The sequence below is a fragment of the Eumetopias jubatus genome, unplaced genomic scaffold (assembly GCF_037043125.1).
Source record: "Eumetopias jubatus isolate StellerSeaLion01/CBP00866 unplaced genomic scaffold, mEumJub1_p1.0 scaffold_5, whole genome shotgun sequence".
Taxonomy (NCBI): Eukaryota; Metazoa; Chordata; class Mammalia; order Carnivora; family Otariidae; genus Eumetopias; species Eumetopias jubatus.
Window position 1 is genome coordinate 89804392 of NW_028274811.1, and position 18939 is coordinate 89823330.

Sequence of the window (18939 nt, forward strand, 5' to 3'; positions counted from 1 at the left end):
CTCTCTCTCTCTCTCTCTGTCTCTCATGAATAAATAAATAAAATCTTTAAAAAGAAAAAAAGAAAAAGACATGAGAAGAACTTGCTTACTACAAAATATCAGCAGATAAAAAAAAAAAATTACACAAATAAACAATCAATCCACTTACCGACAAAACTCATCAGAGTCCTGGTGATCATCTCCATGAAGATAAACCAAAAGGAAGCGAAGCTCCCGCTTGGCATCATTAAGTGCCTGTGGGAAACAGAAGATCACTAATTATTATGAAGACTGTGCCTTGAGCTTTTAATTAGGCTAAAGGAACAAAAGGAGAAATGAGGAAAAAAGGTGAACGAGAAATCAGATTCTGGGCTCCTACCTTCACACCCCTGGCATTTTTCTCCCTACAAAAAGTCCACGCTAAAAGCTTTAATGAAAAGGTTTTAGTGTTGTTAGGATTTAAACTGTATTAGGCACATGAGAGTAGAGAGGCTGACAAAGAAAGGTCCCCAACAAATCACAGAAAAGTCAGCTGTTCCCACAGTCTAAAGGAAGATAAAAACAGGAGAATCTGACCACATGAAAGGGGAGGTGAGAATTTTGCCACTTTACAGATACAACATCTTTCTCCATAAAAAATACTGCAAAGATGAGTCTGATACCAGGCCACATACCAAGCAGGGATGAGAGACTGGGGGACCCAAATGCATTTTAAAGAGCACAGGGTTTAAAAGATCTTCAAAGACAAGGCCAATATTCAAGATTCTTGTGTATGCTTTTGCATTTGCATAATCCTGAGCACATTATAATTCAATTAAGATTTCCTGAATGACCAGTGGAGGTCTACCCTCAGGATCGTAGCTAAGAGGGTGCATGAGTGGTACCCATCTCATTCACATCTGTATCTCTAGCATTGAGCACACCGTCCAGCATACAGTAAGTGCTTAATGCTTGTTGAGTAGGGAGGGTGGCAGCAGAGCCACTGAGGAGACCAACTATGAGAAAAAGCCAATATGGGAGAATCAAAGCAGGAAGCAAGAGTAAGCATTTTTCTTTTTTACCAGATAGATTCAGGAATACTGGAAGGCTGAAGTAGAACCATCCTTTGGACTATGTTCACAATGTTATTTCTACATTTTTCTCTGGCAAACTAGAGATATGCCTAACACCCACAGAACTCATAATTTTCACCCCCTGAGAGGTAACAGTTCAAAGGTCTGTGTGGCTTGGGTTGAACGAGATGTGCTGCCTTGAGTCTATGGTCTATGCCCTTATTTAATTCTGTGAGGGATCAAAGATGACTTAGGTTTTGCCTTCAAGGGGATTACTGTCTGATATAGGAGATAAAACAAGAACATAATCAACCATAATATAAGGAAGAATGTGAAACTGCTTTAAGTTTCCAAAAAAAGCTATGAAAGCACAAAAGGAAAGACTACTATTTTAGATTGCAAGGTAGGGCACATCAATCAGAAAGTGGTATACAAAGGGAGTGATATGACCTAGTTGAAGGATGTTGGGCAAGCTTCCATTTAGCAAAAATGTGAGTAAGGCATTCCAGGAGGAGGGAAAAGCAAAAGCAAAAGCAAAGGCACAGAGGTGAAAAAGTACAGAGTATGTTAAGGAAATGGTTTAGCTGGAACCTAGGGTACAGAGAAACAAGTTATACAAAAAACCTCAAAAGGAGGTTGGATTAGATCAAGTAGGGCTGGCTTTCTTTTTCTGTAAGCAGTGAAGAGGTATTTAAGGTTCTTGAGTAAAAGAATGAAATGATCAGTGCTGGGCTATGCTTTCCTTTGTGGATAGAACCATATCAATAAATTGGCATCTACATGGTTTGTGGCACTGACCTGGCTGTACGTTCCCTGGTAGAAGACAGGGTGTGCCCTCCCATATTTCTCTTCAAAAGAGTGCATAAATGAAACAATGTCCCCAACGGGGTCAGTGACCCGGCTGCGAGGGTCAGGCCGTATAAAACGAAGAGCAAACCTGGGGAGGAAGGAATAAATATCACATGAATCGGCTTACTGTAGCGCATATGGAGTGGGCCAGTTTGTAAAGATTCCTACAACAGAGCCAGAGGCATGGCAGCAAAAGGAGGTGAATGGTCTGTGAATGGACCATCAAACCTGAGAGTAGAGTCTGGCTCAAAAGCTGCAGAGCAGCAAGGGTTTTTCCACTGCCTGTTCCAAGACAAATGTAAACTACCAGGATTATAAGTTCCAACACTGGCCTAAACAAATCCTGAGTGTTTTCTGCAGAAAAATTCAGGACTAGAAAAATTGGGAAAGGAAGACACAGTCCAAAAAGATCATAGGTCAGGCTGTGCCCCCAGACTCTCTAGAATGGCACTGTCTAATAAGGCAGCCACTAGCCACATGTGGCTATCTAAACTTAAATTAACTAAATAAAATTCAGCTCCTCAGTCACTCTCGCCACATTCAGTAGTCAACAGTCACATGTGGTTAGTAGCTTCCACACTGGACAGTGAAGATACAGAATGTTTCCATTATCACAGGAAGTTCTATTGGATAGCATTGCTCTAGAATAGAGCTCTGTCTTTTTCTGGTTGTCCTACTTGCCTCCCCCTCTCCTTTCTGCTGTCCTGGGATTTTGAATTTTTAGTGCATACTCCCAAGCTATTCAAATTATGGACAGGCTTCAAACCTGGAACCTGCGGTCATGATTTACTTGCTTTTCAAGGGGGCAAGTAAAATTCTGCTTAATGGTTTATGGTTAATGGCATCCATGAAGGAAGTTATAAAACTGATCTAGAGTACACTGGTAGACTTGGAGACCTGGCAGCTATTGTCAGGTTAAGGATGATACCACATATCTGTTTCTAAAGAGCCTATCTTATCATATTTGTATAGCACCACTTATTTATCCTTTGGGTTTCCACAGGAGGCAATGAACAGAGTTTTGATAAGTCAATGTGCTACATAACATTAAACAAGTTGTTTGGATGATACAGTTGCATTAAAATTAGTCACACATGCCATGCATACTTTTTCCCAAGGAAAGCAAACAATATTAACATACTTGAGGCATTTTCAGCACAGAAAAGGTGACTAAACTATGACACTTTCCTTACCAAATACTGAGCCAATTCCTTAGCCTCTCAAATTCCCCATGTGTATACAATTTCACTTAGAAATTCTCCTGAGTAATCAAATCAAATTAACTGACTCAAACATTCCAGAGGAAATTAAAAAATGTAAGAAGTTGCATATGTGGGGGAGTGGTTAGAAATCCTTAAGAAGATTGATATTTTGATAACTTTCTCTGAAATTAAGTATTTAAGACTATCTTATTACTCTTTTAAGTTTTCAAATTTCGATGAACAAATGGATAAAAGCTGTCACTTCTTTCTTTCTAATTACAATATATTCCCATGGCCTACATAATTCAGGACAATCAGCTTTCTTAAAAAAAAAAATCTCAATTCAATCTTTGTTATGATTTTAACGGTTTATATGTGCCCATTTTTAAAATAAAAGTGCCCATTTTAAATAAAGATGGAAAAAGTACCAATTGATTAACTGGTGACCAATAAGAATTTTGCTAAAGCAAAGAAGTCATTAAGCAGGCAGACTCCTAAAACACCAGGCAGTCAAGGTAAAAGGTATTACCTGATCCTTGCACTTTTACGCCTGCTCGGTCCTCACCTCCACAGCCTCTGCTCTCCAGAGCAAGGCAAAGCTTTTCCATATATGGGGGGAAACACAGGTTGCCCTGTATGCAAGGCCCAGACCACATATTCTAGCTCCATCTGTTGCCCTGGATGCCCATAGAACATTTTAGTTCCCCATAAAGTCTAAGTATGGGGTTCATTTACTCAGCTCTAGACCAGATGCCCCAAGACTGATATGCCAGAAACTTGGTCCCCTTTGACATTTTCTAGCCCTGGCCCCTCTTTGTCTTCCAGTGCTGAGCTCTCTAAATGGTACATGAAGGAAGCAGTAAGAAAAGTGGAAGTGTGAATCAAGGGGGTATACATATGAAAGGGTGCCAGTGTCAGCAACCTTGGGTTGCCAGGACAGAGGAGAATGTACAGCAGTGTCTGAGAGGTAAAACTGTTGTGGGTGGGGAGAAAAATGGGTAATCTCTGGGCAAGAAAGTTTGTTGGGATTATGAATAGTCAGATGAAGTCAGATTAGGTTTAGGGGTAAAAGTTACAAGGAGTGTACTAGATAATGGTTGTTAGAAAGAAAAGGGTGTGAAGATTAACTAGAGAATGTAGAGGTGACAAACATGATGGGAGGGAGGATAATGATAATGTAGGTAGACTGACCCTGAGAACAACAAGCAAGACTACTTTACAGGGTTAATTTAAAACCGTTCCATTTCACAACATCTGTTATGTTTGATCAATTTAAAATATTGTCATACTATATTAAAAGATTGTTCAGGAAGAGTATTCAATGTGATGACAAATTAGCAAGTCAAAACTGACAGAGCATAAACCTTATTATTCTGGTCTATGTTTCAACTCCAAAGTCTGCCCTATTGCTGCTGACGCATAAATACAAATGTACATACCTAAATATATCAAGTATTGTGTAATAGGTAAACCGGAATGGAAGCATTATCAAGTAATAACCCCATCCAAGCAGCCCCTGAAATTCCAAAAACAAAGTTAGACACCATTCTCTCAATCCCTAACACCCTACAAAATGACTAGTTCAGATTTTTACTCTTTTTTTGTTCTTTCACATGATTCCTCCCTCCACAATATGGGTTCCCTCTTCCTGGCCCCATCATCCTTCTTAAAGACCAACTGCATTTCATCTCATTTCATCTAATACCATCATATTTTTCTTATCACATAATTTTTGTATTAAATCTGCTTCAACACTTTCTGCAGCTACTTATACTAGTTGTCAAATTTAATCACAAGTATGCCTCCCTAATCCTAAACATTCATTCTTTCCTTTTCAGATTTACACATTAAAATATGGTATACATAAGTAACAAGAAAGATAACCACCATCACTACCTTGGACATTTGTATATAAATGACAAATAATTACATTAACCACAATTATAAATCCCCGTATAGCTGCCAATCTTAGTAATAATACTAATTATTATTTTAGCAATGCTGATTATTGCTTTTATTATTAACTAGAATATATATGGGGCTCTATAGTTTACAAAGCATTTCTCCTATGTCATAAAGTGTTAACCTGAGACGTTCCCTGTGTCTATGGCCAGGGAGCGCTGAAGCCCCATGGCTGACATTAGGGTCGCAAACACTGAGTCAAGCCCAAAACAAACTGAGGAAATATTAGGCATATACAGAATTTCTGGAGTCATATAATTGCTCTAGGAACCTGTTTTCTTCTACTTCAGAATGCCCCATGCAACCAGTCAGAAACCCCATTTTTATAACGTTGTCAAATACTCCACACAAAAAAATGTATGATAACGGAGTAAATTCTAACTGCTGCAAGGTTAGAGAGGGTGCTTTTTTGGAATTCTAAATCCACATATAAGAGGTTGAGCATAGGGGCGCCTGGGTGGCTCAGTCAGTTAAGCATCTTGCCTTCAGCTCAGGTCATGATCCCAGGGTCCTGGGATCAAGCCCCACGTTGGGCTCCCTGCTCAGTGGGAAGCCTGCTTCTCCCTCTCCCTCTGCTTGTGTTGCCTCTATCACTGTGTCTCTCCCTCTCATTCAAACGAATAAATATAATCTTAAAAAAAAAAAGAGGTTGAGTGTAACTCCAAGAATAAGAAAGAGAAACTCCAAAAAGTCCTCTGAAGGGGCACCTGGGTGGTTCAGTTGGTTAAGCGTCTGCCTCTGGATCAGGTCATCATCCTGGGGTCCTGGAATTGAGCCCTGCATCGGGCTCCTAGCTCAGCAGAAAGCTTGCTTCTCCCTCTCCTTCTGCCTGCAGTGGCCCCTGCTTGTGTTCTCTCTCTCTTTCTCTCTATATATGTCAAATAAATAAATAAAAATCTTAAAAAAAAAAAAAAAGTCCTCTGCAGTTCATTATTAGTATACATAGCTGACTTTCCTAATTAGACTACAAGAGCAATTTGAAGGGGGATGACTGGCTTTTTATTCATACCTGGATCACCAACAGGAAAATACCAGGTACAACGGAGCACTCTTAAACGCCTGTTGAATTTAAAGGAACACCATCACCTCCCTGCTACTAGCCCTTCAAGACTAATTTCAAAGATGTGGCCAAGGTCTCCATAAAAATTCTAAGTAAATTCCCCAGAAGTAGCTTAAAATTAAGTAAAATGAAGCAACAAAGAACCAAGTAAACATTCTAACTTAAAAGTGAAAGTGAAAGACCTAGGAGTGCCTGGCTCAAGTGGCAGGACATGTAACTCTTGATCTCATGGTTTTGAGTTTGAACTCCACGATGGGTGTAGAGACTACTTAAAATAAAATCTTGGAAAAAAAAAAAGTGAAAGCTCTATTGAACATGTAGCAAACATTTTTAGACATGTAAATAAAACTGTGTACTCAAAACAAGATACACAAAACTCTTCAAATAACTAGCAAAAAAAAAAAAAAAAGATACTTACCGTATCAATTCATTGAGGAATCAAGGGAAAATGATAAACCCAATAAATCTACCAAGGAGCCAGTCTAGCTAACAGGTTCACATTCTGAATTATTTCCTTTACTCCTGTCATACAGAGATCAATACAACCTAGTGAATGGACTTGTAAAATAAGGGGGAAATTGCAGCTACAAAGTAACTTGCCCTTGGTTGTGGTCTCGAAACAACATAACTGTAGATCCTGTGGTCAGCTGTATTAACTTGCAGGGGTCGGGATGGAGGTGGGTTGAACACACTTGGTACACCTTCTTGCTCATTCAATCGGTCCTGTACAGCAGCCTGAGAAGGAAAAAAGAGCAGTTAAGAGTTTCAGTGACACTCAAATCAACCCAGAAGAAAAGATGAGGCAACCACTGCTTCGTGTTTCAAAAAGGATCACCTGATGAGTAGATCTTTATAGACCTTTAACTTGCTATGCTGGGAGGCAATGTGTGGTGATAGCTCCAGAATTTACAGGAGTCCAAGAAACTTGTCTGGAAGCTCTATTTATGCAGCAAATACAACTGCTTTTATTCAGATGGTATGTGTTATTAAGGGTGGCTGGGATCCAATGTGCTTCACTGTAGGAAGGAAAGCCATCCACGGAGAATACAATGTAGAAACTGCCCCTAGAGCTGTGCAATGGAGCAGTCATAATGAGCAGTTTGATGGAGGGCTTGGCTTTGGAACAAAGAAACTTAGGTCTGAATCTCAGCTCTACCACTCAGAACAGTCGCTTGGATTATGAGCCTCAGTTTCCTCATTTGCAAAACGAAGGAACAGTATTCTCAGGGTTAATTTGGAAAAATTTAATGAGATGTCCATATATAAAGATCCCAATATAATTCCTGACAGAATATTCAATAAAAAACCTTATTCTCATTTTTTAATAAAGATTATTTATTTGAGAAAGAGAGAGCAAGTACACATGAGTAGGGGGATGGGTAGAGGGAGAGAATCTTAAGCAGACTCCCCCCTAAGTGTGGAGCCCCACACGGGACTCCATCTCACGACCACAAGATCATGACCTCAGCCAAAACCAAGAGTCGTTCGCTTAACCGAATGAGCCACCTAGGCATCCCCAAACACCTTACTCTCTTCTTAACTCTGCCCCAGAAAATGGTATTTGTCCCAGCGTTGTAAAAAATTCGGCCCTACCAAAGAGAGATCTGGTTTTGGGCCTTGGATTCCGGGAGATAATCTATAACCGATAGAAGTGTCTTTGTTACCAGATCTTAGGGTGAGAATGGCCACCCCAGAAAGACCAACCATATGGTTTAGGGTGGGGACTTTGTGTAATGAGTTATCAGTTGATCTGGAGACTGAGCTCAATAGTAGGCAACCAATCAATTCAATCATGACCATGTAATGAAGCCCCAATGAAAACTCTGGACACTAAAGCTGAGATGAGCTCCCCTGGTTGGCAATATTTCATGTATAGGGCGCCTGGGTGGCTCAGTTGGTTAAGCAACTGCCTTCGGCTCAGGTCATGATCCTGGAGTCCCGGGATCGAGTCCCACATCGGGCTCCCTGCTCGGCGGGGGGTCTGCTTCTCCCTCTGACCCTCTTCCCTCTCGTGCTATCTCTCATTCTCTAATAAATAAAATCTTAAAAAAAAAATATTTCACGTATAATGTCACAAATCTTTGATTCCATGAAAGAGGAATATGGAAGCTTTGTGTTTAGAATTCAAGATTCTGCCCTAGAGGGCACCTGGGTGGCTCAGATGGTTAAGCGTCTGCCTTCGGCTCAGGTCATGATCCCGGGCTCCTGGGATCAAGTCCCACATCGGGCTCCTTGCTCCTTGGGAGCCTGATTCTCCCTCTACCTCTCTCTGTCTCTCATGAATAAATAAATAAAATCTTAAAAAAAAAAAAAAGATTCTGCCCTAGATGTCTCTTCCTTTAGCTGATTTTAATCTATATCCTTTCCCTGTAATAAACTATAACCCAAGTATAACAGCTTTTAGAGAACTCTTCCAGTGAATTATCAAACCTGAGGGTGGTTTTGGGAAATTCCTGAACCTGCAGTTATTGTCAGAAGTGAAAGTGGATTTTAAGAACTTGTGTGCTCTCTAACCATGACAGCTGGCTTTAAATGTTGCAGTGTGACTAACATCAGGTAGTTCTCTAAGTTTTCATATTTTTGAGTATTAAGGCACAATTTGATGTGGAAAGAGCAGTCTTTCAACAAATGATGCTGGGATAACTGGATAGTGACATGCAAAAGAAATGACATGTATCATATCATATCACTGATATGAAGAACTCTTAATCTCAGGAAACAAACTGAGGGTTCCTGGAGTGGTGGGGGGTGGGAGGGAGGGGGTGGCTGGGTGATAGACATTGGGGAGGGTAAGTGCTATAGTGAGTGCTGTGAATTCTGTAAGACATGAATCACAGACCTGGACCTCTGAAACAAATAATACATTATATGTTTAAAAAAAAAAAAAAGAAGATAGTAGGAAGGGAAAAATGAAGGGGGGGAATCGGAGGAGGAGACAAAACATGAGAGACTATGGAGAGGGGAAGGGGTGGGGGGATGGGTTAGCCTGGTGATGGGTATTAAAGAGGGCACGCACTGGGTGTTAAACGCAATGAATCATGGAACACTACATCAAAAAAAAATTAATTAAAAAAAAAAGAACTTGAACTCCTAAATCACACTATATACAAAAATTAACTCAAAATACATCAAAGACCCAAATGTAAGAGCTAAAATTATAAAACTCATAAAAGAAGACAAAAATCTTCATGACCTTGTATGAGGCAACTGTTCCTTAGACATGACACTAAAAGCACAAACAAAAAAATTAGATAAACTGGACTTTCATCAAAACTAAAAACTTTTGTGCATCCAAAAAAAAAAAAAAGGACACTACCAAGAGAATCAAAAGACAACCCTTGGAAAAGAAGAAAAGATTTATATGTATCTGTAAGAGTGTGGTATCTAGAAAATATTAAAAACCCTTATAACTCATCATCAAAAAGATAATAACCCAATTTAAAAATGGGCAAAGGACTCCAAAGATGATATACAAATAACTGACAAGCACATAAAAACATGCTCTATATAATTAGCCATCAGAAAAATGCAAATCAAAATCACAAGATAGTACTTCACATAAGATACTAACAAATGTTGGTAAGGATGTAGAGAAATTGGAACCCTCATACACTACTGTTGGGAATGTAAAATAGTATAGCCTCTTTGCAAACAGTCTGGCAGTTCTTCAGAAGGTTAAACATAGAGTTGCCATAGGATTCAGCAATTCCACTCTTAGGTATACACCCAAGAGAAATGAAATCATCATCTCCACAAAAACCTGTACACTAATGTTCACTGCAACATTACTGATATTGGACAAAAGTGGAAACACCCAAGCATTTATCAACTGTGGTATATTCATACAAGGGAATGGGATTTGACATTAAAAGGAATGAAGTACTGATACATACTATGACATGCATAAATATTGAAAACAACATGCTAAGTGAAATAAGCCAGACACAAATGAACAAATATTGTCTGATGCCACTTACATGAGGTATCTAGAATAGCCAAATTCTACAGAGACAAAAAGTGGAATTATGGTTACCAGAGGCAGGGAAAGAGGATAATGGGAAATAATTGTTTAATAGGTACAGAGTTTCAGTTTGGGATGATGAAAAAGTTCTGAAAATGGACAGTGTTACCACTGTCACAATGGAAATGTATTTAATGCAACAAAATTGTAAACTTAAAAACGGTTAAAATGGTAAACTTTTTTGTTATGTACATTTTACAATACAAAAAAAGGAATGCAGTACTGATACATGCTACATATGAAAGTCCAGAAAAGGGAAATCTATAAACAGAATGTAGATTAATAGTTGCTTAGGAGCAGAGAGGGATAGAAGTAGGTGGATAATAGCTAAAGGGTATGGGGTTTCTTTTGGGGGTAATGACAGCAATTGTTGTCAATTATAAATCACAACTTCCAGGCAAAAATTTTGGAGAACTTGTATTTGCCATTGTAAACTTGGCAATTTCCTAATACCTTTTAAAAGCTTTTCCTATGAGTATGGTGGTGCTATTAATACACGAAATTATATAGTAAAATGCAACAATATTTGGAAGATCTATATTAATTCAGTGAACACTATTTTCCAAATAACCAATGCCTGAAGTTATAAAATCATCCAATGGTCAAAGGGGATCCTTACAAAGTGCAATGTCAATCACTTTTCAGTGGGACCTTAGGGAGGGGACTGACAAGGGAAGCACAAAGCCCAGGATGGTGAAGGAGAGACCAGAAGTAGTCTTTTTATTTATCATTATTAACATATAATGTATTATTTGTTTCAGGGGTACAGGTCTGTGATTCATCAGTCTTAAACAATTCACAGCGTTCACCATAGCACATACCTTCCCCAGTGTCCATCACCCAGCTCCCCCATCCCTCCCACCCACCTCCACTCCAGCAACCCTCAGTTTGTTTCCTGAGATTAAGAGTCTGTTATGGTTTGTCTCCCCTCTATGGTTTTGTCTTGTTTCATTTTTCCCTCCCTTCCCCTATGATCTTTTGTCTTGTTCTTCACAGACACAGACAGAGAGTCAAGTTAGACATGAAGTCAACTGCCATGTTGGGAGAATACTCAAGCAGTCCTATAGAGCATTTCACGTGGCAGAGAACTGAGAGCCTCCTGCCAACCACCAGCACTACCCTGTTAGATGTGCTTGGGTTTCCTCTTTAAAACTGGTGCTCATGGCCTGGCTTTCTACAGAAGACAACAATACCTACAGAAGTAATGGGGTGGAGAAAGCAGGTGGCAGACACCAGATAGCTTACCTGATAGCTGCTGCTGCCAATTCCACTTCTGACTCATGAAAGCCTTTAAAGAACAGTTTATTCTTGGGAAACAGGTATGGGGGAAGTTCAAAACGAGAAAGAAGGACTAGAGGTATAACTTAAGAAAAAGATGACTGGATCCAGCATCCTGAAGCCACCTATTCCCAAATATTCTCTCCACAGGCAAGGTCAAGGCACAAAGCAAGAGGGGAGTAGCCAGTGGGCTTCAAGGATGATGGGAGGTAATGAACTAAAGAAAAGTAGATCTTAAAAAGTTTTCATCACAAGAAAAAAAAAATCTGTAACTATGTATGTTGACAGACACTAACCAGACGTACTGTGATCATTTTGCAATACATACAAATACCGAATCATTATGTTGTACACCTAAAATTAATATAATGCTATATGTCAATTACACCTCAATAAAAAAACATTTTTAAGTAAAATAAATAAAAATTAAGGCTAGACCTCAAAAAAAGAACTGAAAAAAAAGTGATGCCCCTCAGAAAATTGTGTTTCTTTTTTCTAAAGATTTTATTTATTTATTTGAGACAGAGAGAATGAGAGAGAGAGAGCACATGAGAGGGGGGAGGGTCAGAGGGAGAAGCAGACTCCCCGCTGAGTGGGGAGCCCGATGCGGGACTCGATCCAGGGACTCCAGGATCATGACCTGAGCCGAAGGCAGTCGCTTAACCAACTGAGCCACCCAGGCGCCCAGAAAATTGTGTTTCAAACTACTAACTACATTATAAAGACCATTTATGGGGCACCTGGGTGGCTCAGTCAGTTGAGCAACCAACTCTTGATTTCAACTGGGGTCATGATCTCAGGGCTGTGGAACTGAGCTCCAAGGGAGGCTCTGCCCTCAGCGCAGAGTCTGCTTGTCCCTCCCCCTCTGCTCCTTCCCCCAGCTCGCATATTCACTCACTCTCTAAAATAAAATAAATCTTTAAAAAAAGACCAATCATAAGAAACTAAAAAAACAAAATGCAATACAGATCAATAGATTTCAATGTAAAGGAGAATGAAAAGGTCCTTCATATGGTTTCAAATTCATATTACAACTAACCCTTAAGAAACTCCCATAGTATCAGAGAACATCCATGGTTATCTGGAAAGGCAACTGAAATACTCTTCCCAATGCTAACTATAATTGGGTGAAACTGGATTTTCTTCACATACTTCAACATTTTATGTATCACAACAGAATATCACAACGGACGTATCACAGCAGAATAAAGGCAGCACAGATGAAAATCCAGTTTTTTTCTCTACTAAGCCAGACATTAAAGAGATTTGCAAAAATTTATGTATTACATTAACATGTAATGAGTTTATTATTTTTAAGATGAACTAAAAACTTTTCAGTTTTAATTTGTAATATGGTAATAAATATCAATTGACAAAACCAATATAAACAGAAGCTCTATGGACGTTCTCAATAATTCTTTTTTTCTAAGATTTTATTTATAGTCCTCAATAATTCTTAAGTGTAAACAGTGGCATGAAAAAAAGTTTGAGAACCTCCAGATTATTTGGGGAAAAATATACACATATACTTTTAGACAGGCATAAAGATATCTGGAAACAAATTAAAAAATGTTAATATTACTACACTGGGGATTTAGGACTAACAGATTGTGATAACAAAGTGATCTGAATGGGATTTTTTTTTCATATTTCATCTTAGGCTTTAAACTTTTTAAAGCCAGGATTATTTTAATGTATTTCATGTATTATTTTTATGAGTTACTAAAATAGACTAAAGTGAAAAAAACTATAAAGATGGCATAATCCCACTTGTGTAACAAGAAAATTATACTTCAATCTATTGAGTCATATAAATAAATATAAAAGTCTGAAAGGATATACACTAAAATAACACCAACTATCTAAGAAGTGGTGGAATTAAGGAACAGCATTTTCTTCTTTATGCTTTTTGGAATTCTTTGTTGTGGGTATGCACGTGTGCACAGGTATTTTTGCAACAAGCTTTTAATATTTTAATAAGTCATTTCCTATTAAAGGATGGTTGACATTATACCAGGTAACTGAAAATCAATAAAAAAAAAAGCAGGGACAATATTAATACATCAAAGTAGAATTTAAAGCAAAAAGCATCATCTGATATTAAGAGATATTACAAGAAAGCTCTAACAGCTGCTTGTCTTTCTGCGTCAAATAGCCAAACTATGTAAAATTAGAAAGTATTTCCCCAAAAATAAAACATAAAATTTATTAATGTACTTTATCTGCACCATGGACTGCCTTTCTACAGCATGTACAAAAGATTAGAATTTCTTTGATATATTTGTTATTAACACTGGAAAAGTATATACATATATAATCAGTACACTAGGCAGACTAATACACATAGGAAGGTCCAGAAAGACATACATTAAAACATCAAACATGGTTATCTCAAGTGTCATTACCAAGAACATTCATTTTATGTATGTATGTATGTATGTATGTATTTATTAAGATTTTGAGAGGGCACCAGGGTGGCTCAGTTGGTTAAGTGTCTGCCTTCGGCTCAGGTCATGATCCCGGGGTCCTAGGATCGAGTCGCACATTGGGCTCCCCATGCTCTGCAGGGAGCCTGCTTCTCCCTTTGCCTCTGCCTGCCACTCCCCCTGCTTGTGCTCTCTTCTCTGTCAAATAAATAAATAAAATCTTAAAAAAAAAAAAAAGATTTTATTTGGGAGAGAGAGAGAAAGCACCAGGAGGGAGGAGCAGAGGGAGAGGGAAAAGCAGACTCCTTGATGAGCAGGGGGCCTAACTGTGGGGCTCAATCCCAGGACCCTGAGATCATGCCCTGGGCTGAAAGCAGATGCTTAACCAACTGAACCACCCAGGGCCCCTAAGCCCATAGTCTTAAATTGCATAAATTAGATTTCACTGGACATTGCCTTTAAAGAAAAATTTATTTTATTTTATTTTTTTAAAGATTTTATTTATTTATTCAAGAGAGAGAGAGAATGAGAGAGAGCACGAGAGGGAAGAGGGTCAGAGGGAGAAGCAGACTCCCTGCTGAGCAGGGAGCCCGATGTGGGACTCAATCCCGGGACTCCAGGATCATGACCTGAGCCGAAGGCAGTCGCTTAACCAACTGAGCCACCCAGGCGCCCTAAAAAAAATTTTTTTTAGAGAGTGTGAGCGCACGATGGGGGACAGGCAGAGGGAGGGGGAGAATCTCAAAAAGGCTCCAGGCCCAGTGTGGGGCTTGAACCCACAACCCCAAGATGATGGCCTGAGCTGAAGTCACAGTCTGATGCTCTACTGACTGAGCCACTCAGGCGCCCCAAGAACTTTCATTTAAAATTTTATGAACTCCAGGGACACCTGGGTGGCTCAGTCAGTTAAGCACCTGCCTTCGGCTTGGGTCGTGATCCTGGGGTCTGGGGATCGAGTCCCGCCATCGGGCTCCTTGCTCAGTGGGGAGTCTGCTTCTCCCTCTGCCTGCTGCTCCTCTTGCTTGTGCTTCTCTCTCTCTCTCTGACAAATAAATAAATAGAATCTTAAAAAAAAAAAAAAAACTTCATCAACTCTGTTTTAAATTTGGGGTAGACATGTATTGTTTTTATAATCAGAAAAAAAGACATCACCAGTGAGAAATAAAGAAATCCAATGTGGGGCTCGATCCCAGAACCCTGAGATCACGACCTGAGCCAAAACCAAGAACTGGACGCTCAACTGACTGCAACACCCAGGCACCCCAGGAAATAGCAGATTTTAATTATACATGTAATAAGCTTGGTTGAATATAGACACCAAATCTTTATCCAACAAAAAAACACATTCCTTGATAAACACCTAGTTGTCAACAGTGATTACTTCTTAAAAGAAGGAAAAGAAATGAGGTAGGGGTTGGACAGGGATGACATGTAAGCAACTATTACATGGGGTGTGATTTTATCCATATTTATTTTTTTAATTTTTAATTTATATTTTTATATATACATTTTTTCTTTTCAAATTTTTATTTAAATTCTAGTTAGTTAACATACAGTGCAATATTAGTTTCAGGAGAATTCAGTGATTCATCACTTACATACAACACCCAATGCTCATCACAAGTGCCCTCCTTAATGCCCATCACCCCATCTAGTTCATACCCCACCCACCTCCCTCCATCAACCCTCAGTTTGTTCTCTATCATTAAGAGTCTCTTATGGTTTGTTTCCCTCTAATTTTTCCCCCCTTCCATATGTTCATCTGGTTTTTTCCTTAAATTCTACATATGGGTGAAATCATATGATATCTCATTCTCTGACTTATTTCGCTTAACATAATACCCTCTAGTTCCATCCACCTCACTGCAAACGGCAAGATTTCATTCTTTTTGATGGCTGAGCAATACTGCACTGTGTGTGTGTGTGTGTGTGTGTGTGTGTGTGTGTACACACAACATCTTCTTTATCCATTCATCAGCCAATGGCCATTTGTCTGTTGTTGATAATGCTGCCATATATATATAATGCTGCTATAAACACTGGGGTGCATGTACTCCACAGAATCCGTATTTTTGTATCCTTTGGGTAAATACCTAATAGTGCAATTGCTGGATTGTAGGGTAATTCTATTTTTAACTTCTTGAGGAATTTCCATACTGTTCTCCAGAGTGGCTGCACCAGTTTACATTCCCATCCAACACTGCAAGAGGGTTGGTTCCCCTTTCTCTGCATCCTCACCAACACCCGTTCTTTCTTGTGTTGTTCATTTTAGCTATTCCGACAGGTGTGAGGTGGTATCTCATTGTGGTTTTGATTTGTATTTCCCCTATGATGAATGATGTTGAGCATCTTTTCATGTGTCTGTTAGCCATATGGATGTCTTCTTTGGAAAAATGTTTTTCATGTCTTCTGCCCATTTCTTAACTGGATTTATTTAGTTTCCGGGTGCTGAGTTTGATAACTTCTTTACAAGGTTTTGGATACTAACCCTTTATCAGATATGTTGTTTGCAAATATGTTTTCCTATTCTTTTCAGTTTTATTGATTGTTTTATCCATATCTGTTTAAAGTTTGAAACAAGTACTGCAAAATGCCTGGCTTTCAGGAGCTGGATGATAGGTCCATGGCTTTTCACTTTATCTCTCTATTTTTCTCTAAGGTTAAAATATTAATTAAAAAAATATATCCCAGGGCGCCTGGGTAGCTCAGTCGGTTAAACGTCTGCCTTTGGCTCAGGTCATGATCTCGGGATCCTAGGATCAAGTCCCATGTCGGGCTCCCTGCTTGGCAGGGAGTCGTCTTCTCCCTTTCCCTCTGCCCCTCCCTTTCCCCATCCCCCTCTGCTCTTGCTCTGTCTCTGGCTTTCTCTCTCTCAAATAAATAAGTAAAATCTTAAAAATAAAATAAAATAAAAAAAAATCTCATAATATTAATGGAACATTATTAAGCCATAAGGACCTCAATACATGCCTATATGAAATAAAATGAAAGATTAATATGAAAAGGATAAACAAAAACCAAAAAAACAAGCTACTAAGAATTCCAAATATGTTCCTAAATAACTTTTGGGTCACAGAGAAAATATAAACTTTAAAAATGTATCTTCAGAAGAAAATTCACAGCCTTAAATGCAAGAAAGAACATAAATACCAAACTATAAAAATCAAGATGCTAAGAAAATATAAATCTACAAACGGGTGAAAATAGATTTTTCTTTATCTTTTCTTTTTAAAAAAATTTTCATTTATTTATTTGAGAGAGACAGAGAGAGCACAATCGGGGGAGTGAGAGGGACAGGGAGAGGCAGCCACCCCGCTGAGCAGGGAGCCAGATGTGGAGCTCGATCCCAGGACACTGGAATCAGGATCTGAGCCAAAGGCAGATGCTTAACTGACTGAGCCACCTAGGCACTCCAGATTTTCTTAAATAAAAAAGCAAAAGCAAAAACAAACAAAAAACAGGAAAAAAACACAACTGATAAATACAAGAGCTTTTATAAACCAAACACATAAACAATAAACCAGTCTCTAGCAAATCTCATTTTTTAAAAAGGAAAACATAATAAAAACAATGAGGGCTGCCTGGGTTGCTCAGTCGGTTAAGCATCTCTGCCTTCCACTCAGGGTCCTGGGATTGAGGCCAGCATTGGGCTCCCTGCTCAGTGGGGAGTTTGCTTCTCCCTCTCCTTCTGCCCCTCCCCCCATTCGTGCTCATGCTCTCCCTCTTTCTCAAATAGATAAAAAAAATCTTAAAAACAAACAGTGAGGGGACGCCTGGGTGGCTTAGTCAGTTAAGCGTCTGCCTTCAGCTCAGGTCATGATCCCAGGGTCAAGTGCCGCATTGGGCTCCTTGCTCAGCAGGGAGCCTGCTTCTCTCTCTCCCGTCTGCTGCTCCCCCTGCTTGTGCTCTGACAAATAAAAATAAAATTAAACTAAAAAAAAACAACAAGAAGACGGGCTAACAGAACAGATACGGAAAAGAGTAGAAGATATGCTACTTTGTATAGCCTATGCTAAAAAAAACTTGAAAATCTCTAAGAAAAAAGTGTCTCCTAGGAAACCTTATCAAGAAAGATGTAGCAACCTCACACCTGTCAAAATGGCTAAAACTAACAAGTCAGGAAATGACAGATGTTGGCGAGGATGCGGAGAAAAGGGGAACCCTCTTACACTGTTGGTGGGAATGCAAGCTGGTGCAGCCACTCTGGAAAACAGTATGGAGGTTCCTCAACAAGCTGAAAACAGAGTTACCCTATAACCCAGCAATTGCACTGCTATTTACCCCAAAGATACAAATGTAGTGATCCAAAGGGGCATCTGCACCCCAATGTTCACAGCAGCAATGTTCACAATAGCCAAACTATGGAAAGAGCCCAGACGTCCATCGACAGATGAATGGGTAAAGAAGTAGTATATATATACAATGGAATACTACTCAGCTATCAAAAAAATATGAAATCTTGCCATTTGTAATGATGTGGATTGAATTAAAGGGTATTATGCTAAGTGAAATAAGTCATCAGAGAAATATGATTTCACTCATGTGGTATTTAAGAAACAAAACAGAGGATCACAGGGGAAGAGAGGAAAAAAATAAAACAAGACGAAATCAGAGAGGGAAACAAACCATGAGAGACTCTTAATCATAGGAAACAAACTGAGGTGGCGCCTGGGTGGCTCAGTCGTTAAGTGTATGCCTTTGGCTCAGGTCATGATCCCAGGGTCCTGGGATCGAGCCCCGCAACAGGCTCCCTGCTCCACGGAAAGCCTGCTTCTCCCTCTCCCACTGCCCCTGCTTGTGTTCCCTCTTTCGCTGTCTCTCTCTCTGTCAAATAAATAAATAAAATCTTTTAAAAAAAAAAAAGGGAAACAAACTGAGGATTGCTGGAGGGGAGGGAGGTGGGGGATGGGGTAACTGGATGATGGACATTAAGGAGAGCACATGAATGTAATGAGCACTGGTATTATATAAGACTGATGAATCACTGACCTCTATCTCTGAAACCAATAATACATTATATGCTAATTAACTGAATTTAAATAAATTTTAAAAAGATATAGCAAAGAAATTATGGATGGGGAAAACATGAAAAAGTTAACAGAGAACTGGC

The 18939-nt window shown here is 39.2% G+C and overlaps 1 protein-coding gene across 3 annotated transcripts in view; it reads right to left on the minus strand.

Moving 5' to 3' along the window:
• The window catches only part of FAF2 (Fas associated factor family member 2), a 70647-nt gene that overhangs the window by 11798 nt on the left and 39910 nt on the right, over window positions 1-18939 (minus strand). For all 3 annotated transcript variants that reach the window (XM_028102695.2, XM_028102694.2, XM_088023467.1), the window contains 4 exons: window positions 6705-6839; window positions 4522-4598; window positions 1830-1968; window positions 149-234 (listed from right to left, as the gene is read on the minus strand). In XM_028102695.2, the coding sequence (XP_027958496.1) occupies window positions 149-234; window positions 1830-1968; window positions 4522-4598; window positions 6705-6839 (437 nt within the window). The remainder of the gene's footprint in view (window positions 1-148; window positions 235-1829; window positions 1969-4521; window positions 4599-6704; window positions 6840-18939) is intronic.